This window comes from Pagrus major, chromosome 2 (genome assembly GCF_040436345.1).
Source record: "Pagrus major chromosome 2, Pma_NU_1.0".
NCBI classification, from domain to species: domain Eukaryota; kingdom Metazoa; phylum Chordata; class Actinopteri; order Spariformes; family Sparidae; genus Pagrus; species Pagrus major.
Window position 1 is genome coordinate 4,641,929 of NC_133216.1, and position 9,770 is coordinate 4,651,698.

The following is a 9,770-nucleotide window of genomic DNA, read 5'->3' on the forward strand; positions in this document are numbered from 1 at the left end:
AAATGTTCAGCGGATACATTGAACGGTCCCAGAAAACTTTTGAGCTCTTTATTCCTCATTGAGGCAACTTTGCAAAAGGGAGCATAGCAAATTTTGCAGCAACAGAGAAACATCCGTGAGAAAATGCCAGAGGGAACCGAAGCAACAAGTGTCAGCAGGTAGTCTGAGGCATGCCCAAACCGAACTGTAACGGCTGGCTTTGGCTGTCACTCGAGTTGACACACCAGTTTAACTGGAGGGTTGGACCCTTCAGTTAAACTGGCGGGGTTATTAAGAACATTATCTATCAGTGCAGACAAAAGTTCAGGAGTGTTAATTAAGCTATTTTTTCCCCCGATGGTGAGGTTTTCTAGATTTTAAGTTTTTTAAGTTTCCCAAGGTTTTAAATAAAGTAATTCATTAGATATCGTTTAAATATGTGCATAAAGAAACACAGTTTGAATGTTCAGGGTGTGTAACTGCAATTAAGCAGATTCAGATTCAGTTTTCCCTGTTATGTAAGCTTCAGTTCGCAGTTACAGTCTCTGAGCTGCCTGCATTTTTGTTGTTGTTGTTTTCTTTTTAGGTAAGTTAGTCAGTAATCTTATAGATAGTGCTGTTAATTTATTTGTATTTTCTTTGGCTGTGCTCAGCCTGAAGTCTGTTCTACCCTTGATTGATGAATAAATCAAGTCTGTTTGGACTTCACCTGCTGTGGCACTGGTCATCCTTGGGCCACTTCTATGCAATTCTTAGGTTCCCCCATAGCCAGGCATTTATTAATTGATATTTATGGCACAAGTTCAGCTACTTTTAGGGTGCATGGAAAAGAGAAAAAGTCTAAAGTGGTCAAAACTCCAGTAACGCTTCAGATCATAGGTGTCATTTACACTGCTGGGGACATGTCTTAATTAGTTAAAAATTATCTTGCACCAAGAAATGTAAACTAACAAATGAGATTAAATTAACTTTGATGCCCCAATATGCAACTTTTTTCCCATCATAAATACATACTCTGACCTCATACCATCCCTCATTGCATTGCCTAAAATTACATATGTTGAAGAATATTTTTAAAAAACACAAACACAAAGATACGCCGTTGCTTCAGAACAACTTTATTATATGACCAAGACGTTTTGGTCTGTGGCCTTCATCAGGACTGCTTGAATTAAGCAGACAAAGTTGAATAAAGCTAAAGATGTAGTATATGCCTTTAGATTCTTGAATTAGTTTCAGTTAAGTTGCCCGGCACTGGGAAATGTGTTTCTTAAATACACAAATAAAGTAGTTCTTAATGCATTTTTATATATTTTCATCAAGAAACCACACCCTGCCTCCCCTTTCTCTTTAATATGTATCTTTGTCAATTTAAACAATTACAAAAATGTTTAATTTTATGCTTAACTTGACATAAGTAGCAGAATTCTATATATTTGACATAGATCTGTGTCCTGTGTGAGGTATTTTAAGTATTACAGAATTTTAAGTTCAGTGTAAGATACAAAACTGTACCGCATTAATAATTTACAACAGTTGTCCTTAGTTACACTGTTTTGGTTTTTCAAGAGATAAAAGCATGCCGAGTAGTTTCATGTATCAGAGTGGGAGGAATGTGTGTGCTGGTGATGCCATCACAGCTTGAGCCCTGAGGCCATTGTTCAGGCACAGTCACAGTTTCAGTAGGCAATTTAAGCACAGCAAGTATCTCCTCAGTGAGTCACATGTTCAGACATGACACATTATCACATGACACAAACAGGTGCCTGAAGTTTTCAAGAGTCTGCAGAAGAGTTGAAAGAGATTTTTAGAGCTCTTTAATAGAATATCTGATAAATTATGACATCCAGAGTGTAGAATATGTTTTCATATCAAACAATATATTATCACTTTCTATTCTCGGGACATAATGGCTCAGATCTTTGTGTTCTTGGAAGGTTTTTTTTTTGTTATGTTGGTGACTTGGACTCATTCATCAGCAAAGGTCATCTGTTTGTCTTAAGAGAATTTCAGGTAAATGTGTAGAGGCAGGTAGTGTAGATGCTATCTATAAAATAATACAACAGCACAGCACAAAGCAGCTGCCATGCAAGTCAATAGAAAAGCCATTTTGGTTGTGAAACAGGGAGTGACAGTTTGTTTTTGCCCGAGGACAATTTCAGTTCCTCGTGTGTGTTTTTCTTAGTGGGATTTGCTGAAATTGAACAAAAAAAAAAAGGAACAACTTTTGCTTCCCTTTTCTTAAGTAATTGAACAACTTCCTAATACATGTTTTTTTCCATCATCCACCATAGACGACACAGCATGGGCTTAAATAAAATACTTTTTGTTTATTCAGGCACATTGGTGGTGAAACACACACAACAACAAAAGCTAAAGAAATAAAGGTTTGAATTAATAAGTCACAAAGAATATTGTTATATTTCTTCGTATAAAAGGAGAGCGTGTTGTGAAAAAACAACCTACAGTAGACAGCAGAACCTCATGGAAACCGGTCTGACTCGCTCTTGTTCCCATCACAGGTGAACTTTAAGCAAGGTGCTCTGCAAGTTGCTGCATGTATATTTCCAGGATATACTATAATCAAGAAGCTGCACCTGCAACACATAATGGCCTGTAATTCAGAGATAAAGATCTATGGAGATCTATTGTGTGTATACCCATCAAACACCACATCTGTACATGAGATCAAAAACTGTGGGCATGCATGGCTCTCAGTAAATATAGTATGACATTCAGTGGATGTGGTTAATTTAACATTTAAATACATTTTTGCATAAATGTCAGTGGTTTGATTCAAATAAAAAGTCTCTGCGTCACATAAAATCATAAGAAAAGTTGTTCAAAAATTGGAAAGTTAATCGAACAATTCATCATGCTGTTGTTGAATTTTAGTACAAAACATTTCACTGTAGGTTAATCTAAAAAAGGCACCTCCATACACAACACTCAGCTGATTAAAGGTGCAAATCAAGACCCCGGAAGGTATAAAATGCAAAAGTCAAATGTTACACGGACACAAAGATGTATACTATATTACGCTTTGGTTAAAAGTCTGCATTTTGTTATATTGCGATTTGTGTGTTGTCTGGGAAAGTGTTGCAAAAGTCAAGAAAAGACGTCACTGCAATGTGAATCATTTTCTTTGTGTCACATTGAGTAACATTGGGCCTATTGTTTGATTAAGAGAAAGAAATGACTGATGTTCTCAGTGTGTTTTTGAAACTAAAGTTATGGATTGCCCAAAGCCACACAAACATCTCGTCTCAGGCAGAATCAGTCTCAAGTCTGTTCTGTTAAAGAGTAAATACACAAAATTAATTACATTATGTTTCCAGCTTCATCATCTCATCAGCCTTCCAGTCTCAGAAGAGTCATCAGCCACCACCTCCAACAGTGTCTGGACTCCGTGAGGGGATTTTTCTTGTTGCTGCTCAGGGACATCTCTCAATCACCAAATCTCCCTGTAGAGTCTAAGCGCCAAATACTTTCATACAAAACTCACTGATCACATCATCTGATGTTAAACATTTTCTTTACCTTAGTCACAAGTTGTACCGTTTATCTCAGGGTATTTGCATCAATGTTTTGGGGTTTTTTTGCTTGTTTTTTTAATTTTTATGATGTTTTGAGATATTTTGGTAACAGGTTTCTTACCAAGGGTTTTGACTGGGTGTGAAAAGACCTGTTTAGCTCACTGCCGTTGATAAAAGGTTAAAAATACAGATTACGCCCGTAGGGAGAACGCCTCATCCTCCTCTAAATATTATGTAATAATTCAAGCTGTGTCTGGTTTTATCTGACTGCATCTGGCAAACCAGAGGGTAGCACAGTGCTCTGAACCCTGGTGGTACCAAGACATAAAAATGTTTTTCGTTGGAACTGCCCAATACTGAGAACTCAGAATACAAGGATGGCTGCCAGCTGCGAGTTGAAACCAAAGAGGAGGACACTACATTAGCGCCTTGTGTGTTAGGCACTTCAGAAATAATCAAGAATCCCTTAAACCAGCAATGTTTTGTTAACAACATAATAATACATTTATAGAGCACTTTTCAAACACAAGATACAGAGGGATTTACACAAGGCAAGAAATATAAACAAATCCACCAGTACCGTAACCAGACAGACAGGTGCTTCCTCCTAAACCAAATATGGTCAGCAAAACACTGATCAAATGTAAAAGTGGCTCCCCCTGCCTGTAAAAACACACATTTACAGTATGATGCACACAAACAGTAACTTGACAGGCTTGTTTTAAGTCAAGTAGCCAAAGTCATATGCATTGTTTCTGACCTCCCTCTATAATCTGATCATATAATCTGAGCAAAAGTTTTAACCCTCCATTTGTATTTCTTCATAGTATTTTACATACATCAGAATTTCTCAACACTAGTTGTTGAATTTTGCCTTTTTATTGCTCTTGGTTAAATCGGACATGGGGTTGTTACTATAGGACATTTTCATTTCATTGTGAAAAGTACTCAAGTCATAATGGAGTGAAAGTAAAGATATTTTATTACAATATTACTTAGGTAAAAGTGAAAGTCACCCATACAAATAGTACTTAAGTAAAAGTACAATAAATGTACTTATATGTATGTACATATTTACAAGTATGTTTAAACTGTAGTCTATGGGTCGATCAATCAGCCTGGATATAATATTCAGCATTTTTCTGATGGTCAAAAAGCGTTTTGTTCTTTTAAGAGTTTTCAAAAACGTAGTGGAGTAAAAAGTGCAATGTTTGCCTCTGAAATGGAGTGGAGTGGAGGTCTAAAGTATAGCAAGTAAAGTAAAAAGGGAAATACTCACATAAAGTACGAGTACCTCAAAGTTGGACTTAGGTGCAATACTTCATTAAATGTACTTGGTTACATGCCATTACTTTACGCACCGTCTACTGAAATGTAACTTTTCCTCAGCAGTGGAAGTTATGGTGCCCAAACTGCCATCTTTGTCACATGGTCCACTGAGGTCTAAGATTAATAGGCCAAAAACACCTACAGAAAAGAGGAAACAGTCACTCAAGCTGAAGTTTCAAAAAGTCATATTTTGTGAACTGGATGAAAATATTCAAGCTGATGGAAAAAAAAAAAAAAAGCATTTTGTTTCGATGAGGAAAGAGCTTCTTACTGATGTACAAACCCATTTCTTAAAAAAAAAAGTGAGGCTGCTGTGAAACGTGAATGAAACAGAATGATCATTTGCTAATCCTTTGACAGATCAATTGCAAACAGTACAAAGACATTATATTTAATGTTTTCTCTCATCAACCCCTTTGATTTGTAAATTGATTTATAATGTAAAGATTGTAAAAAAATGTTTATTCTGAATTTGATGGCTGCAACACGTTTCAGACAAGTTGAGACAGACGCAACAAAAGACTGAAAGTTGTAGAACGCGCCAAAAAAACCTGTTTGGACCATTTCACAGGTAATCGTATCATGATTGGGTATGAAAGGCTCAGTCATTCACAAGCATGGGGCGAGGTTCAAGACTTTGTGAAACACATGATTGTATAAAAGGATATTACTACATTGGCTCAGGATTGAGCTCAATTTATAATTATAATAATTATCTTTATCTTATCCTCCAAACCTTTTTCAAATCTGTTGTACAGAAATAAAAATACAAAAATCATAAATGTTCCATATGTGAATGTGGCGAGGAGCACTAAAAATTGAGCTAAACAAAAAGGAAAAAACAAATAGTTCAAACTACAACACTAATGAAACACAACTAAACTAGAGGCAAAACTGTGGGCAAAACAGCAGTGTTTTTGTGCAAGTGAACCTGAAAAAAAAAAAAAAGGGGAAACTAAAATTAGCTAGGCTCACTGCATGTTAAAATACATTTTAAAAACTAAGCCTACTAAGCACTCATAAATAAATAAATAAATAAATACAGAAAGCACTCTGGTAAGGGGCAAACAGGGATTCCTCACATGGACAGCCGCTTCAAACAAAGACAGTCCACTATAATACACGTCAGGTGGGAATATGCATTTAAAGAAAAGGGTTTTCCAGCATACCTGGGACACCAATCACTGCCAGCCACCGCAGAGGCAGAACAATGGCACACAGGTGCCTTATAACTTGGCCCTGATTAGGGAATTTGTTGGGGGAGGAGTTGAGTCAAGGCTGCATTCACAAGCACTACACTTTGCTCTGTACTAGGGTAGTATATCAGGTGTGTGTCTGTGTATGTGTGGGAGGATGGGAGGGTGTGCATGTGTGTGTCCATGTGTATCAGTGTAGGGGGTTAACCACAAGTTAGCAGAGATACTGATCCTGACTGCTGACCCCAGCTGACCTCTGTGAATTAGAGGAAAGCCTGTAATGACACAGAGCTCGACTAAATCAACGGCCCTGTTGTCTTTAGTAACAACAAGATATTCTTTGATTAATTCAGTGTGCAGCATGATGATATTTAAGAGCCTTTGTGCTTCACTTTACTTTTTTTGTTTAGATTTTCAGTTGAGCATTTCCAGCTTCAGATAGAACAGTAATTAAAATGAAACATGAAATGTAGGATCTGGTTTTTGTTTCATATGCTTGCTCACAAAGAATGTTTTAGCCTAAAACTAAATGGTCTCTCTGTGAGGTTCCCAAAAATGATACTATACAAAGGGGGGTATTTACTGAGGGGATTAGTTACGCAGACGACCTACCATTAAGTCCCAGGTATGTATTTATGGTTTGACGTTTGCAACGTTTGTCCCTTGGAGATTCAAAAGTTGTCTGCTTATGTCATGTCATAAACTACCATTCTCAGTGCATTTTTGGCTTGTTTTAACCATACGTGCTCCATTTTAAGGAAAACACCTCGAACATGCCCACTAACAATGAAGCTTATTACCTCAGTGTGTGTGTCTTTTTTTCTCCGAGGAGGGATTATGTAGCTGACCAACAAAAAAAACAAGGCCTGTCATTGTTGCTCTTTTTTCTTGCACGGAGATCTCATTCAGATTGTGATTCAGCGTTTTTCTTCAAGGTTGTCACACGTCACACATACAGATACACATATACTCTTTCTTAAATTCAGAAGACTTAAACGGAAGACTGGTACAAACACCTTTACATAGTGTACTCAGGACTGAGTGCATGAATGATTGGTGTACAATCTGCTTCTGTGTGAATGTGGTTTGGATTTAAAACACTATCCCCCAGAATCTATATGTATTATTTATGTTCACCGTGATCTAAGACTCTACATGTACTTGACAAATACTTTGTCGGAAATCATTTTTAATGGTTTTCCCATGTGACACTAACTCCAGTTGAACACAGTTTTGTAACGAATATCAACGTATCACCACAAGTGCAGTTTGAAGGTAAACACGATGCCACCTGAAGCAGACTCCACCTTCAGTGGTCTAAGCTGTATAAAGAAGGTAGAATCTGTTTCTCCGTCTCACTTTCTCTCCCACTAAAAGTCTTACGCAGGACTTTGAGCCAACGGGATCCGATATCGCCTTCATCTCAGGAGGGTTGAGCCTGCGGACACAGAGGGCCTTCTATCCCTGGAAGAGAGTCTTGTTCAGCTCCTTCTTCATCCCCAGCTCTAAATATGTACTCTGCAGGCGTGGAGATCCTCGGGATGATCCTGGCCGTGGCCGGCTGGCTAGGGGTAATGGTGGCCTGCGGCCTGCCCATGTGGCGGGTGGCCGCCTACATCGGTCAGAACATTGTCATCTCCCAGGTGATCTGGGAAGGCTTGTGGATGAACTGCTCGGTGCAGAGCACAGGCCAGATGCACTGCAAAGTACACGACTCCATGCTGGGGCTGCCGATGGACCTGCAGGCAGCCCGTGCCCTGGTCATCGTCTCCATGGTACTGTGCATTGTGGGCATTGGGCTGTCGGTGGCTGGTGCCAAGTGCACCAACTGTAGCCGAGATGTGAGCAGTAAACCTCGGCTCGTGGTATCTGCTGGAGTCACCTTTGTGGTGGCTGGACTGCTGCTGTTGGTGGCCGTGTCCTGGACTGCGCACGCCATCGTCATAGGCTTTTACGACCCGATGCTGGAGGAGACGGGGAAGAGGGAGTTTGGTAATGCTCTGTACTTTGGATGGGCTGCGTCCTGCCTGCTCATCCTAGGGGGAGCCCTGCTCTGTTGCTCTTGCCCACAGACAGCAGCTACAGCGCCGAGTGGTGGTGGCTCCGTGCCTCCCCGGGTGAACTACACACCCGTCAAGACCATGTCAGTCAATGGATACACAAGAAGGGACTATGTATGAGCATGTGGGTGCACATGATGACAGTGTTAGTAAATCTGTGCTCATGAGAGGGTTGTACAGGGAGTACACTTTACTTGTTGATTTTGGCTTCTTTTAAGAAACATTAAGATGGTGTCTGATCTTGAATAATTCTACAAAACATTATGAATAAAAGAAAAAAACCTGTCAAGAATGTACTACTTTTGAAGCCTTCTTCATAGTGGAGATACCGTTCGTAACTTTGCATTTATATCTGCATCGAAAGTACCAAAGCTGTAAAAAACAGATCCACAATCTGATTTACAAATGTGTAGATATGCTTTCAGTCACTTTTTCTGTACCAGCAACGTGTGCAGGTTGTTGATTAAAGAAAAGAAAAAAATATTCTATTTTGTGTGCCTAGGATTTTTTTTCTTTTTGGCGTGACAACCTTACTAGAGTCAGAAATGGATGCTTAAATTGAGTGTAACATAACAACTATGTCTGCTTACGTTCGTTGGTACTTGGAAATGAGGGCAGATACCAGCTGTGGAGTTCAGCAGAGTCTGACCAATAAGAGCCGGACTGGTGCACGTAGAAATTAGGTATTTTATTTCAATTTAAATGGAGGAAAGAAACAATGGGTGGCTTGTTTCAGAGGAGGGCCTTATGCTTCCCTTCCATTGTAGCCTGTGCGAGAGTGAAACTGAGTCAGAGATAAAAGTCTCCAACTGCAAGGGGATGTACCCTGCACTGTAACTGAGCCACAAAGACCCCATTGATAAAGTGGTTTGCTACTGTTAACCTTCTTGGCCCAGGTAGGACTCACTGGAATCTGTGTATCTAAATGCTCAAAGAGTCTCTTGAATTTAAATGGAAAAACAAAAAGAGGTACTGGAGCAAAAAAACAGTTTGTTGCAGAAAGTTGCTAACCGCAGTAGATGTTAGGCCAGTGGGCCTGATGCCTTTAGGGTCAAACAACAATCATGACATCAAACACTAAAAGCTAAAGGTGAAGTCAGATTACAATATTATGATGTATAAATGTGGAGATATCTATAGAAGTTAGCATGCTAACTAGCTATCCCCGGCCAGTCCTGTCTTGTAATGCCACTTTCTACTGATAGGCCTTAGTATAGCCCAGACCTCCAGAGGCAGGCGCTGACTGATGCCTGATCTCCCTGTCGCTCCTCTCCCGATTCACACCTCTCCCGTCCCGGCCTGAACCTGCAAGTCCTGGTCTGAACTAATCGCTCACCCTGTGCTCCCAGTCCAGACCACTAGCTGCTTGGCAATCTGAGTCAACTATAATATTTACAATGTGTGGAAGATATATAGACTTGCATGTAAGTAGTCCATAACTCCTTACAAGCAATAGTAAAAATACAAGAACAAGAAATAATGTTGATGTTGAAAAGGTTTCTTGCTTTCTTTGCTTTCTTTGGTTTGAATTATGAGATTAATGATCTAAAGGAAAGGTTAATATCCTGAACACTCCCTCTGAGTGACCACAGACCCTGCTGGCAGGATTGTGTTACTAGCTGTGCAGTCATGTGTAAATGGGAATGTACATCAGTCCAGTCAGTAATGGA

General features: G+C 39.4%; 1 protein-coding gene across 1 annotated transcript; it reads left to right on the forward strand.

Moving 5' to 3' along the window:
- The first annotated feature begins 7,551 nt into the window (after positions 1–7,551).
- Positions 7,552–8,220, forward strand: LOC141012570 (claudin-4). The gene has a single exon (XM_073486080.1). The coding sequence runs from the start codon at positions 7,552–7,554 to the stop codon at positions 8,218–8,220; it is 669 nt and encodes a 222-aa protein (XP_073342181.1).
- Positions 8,221–9,770: the final 1,550 nt, after the last annotated feature.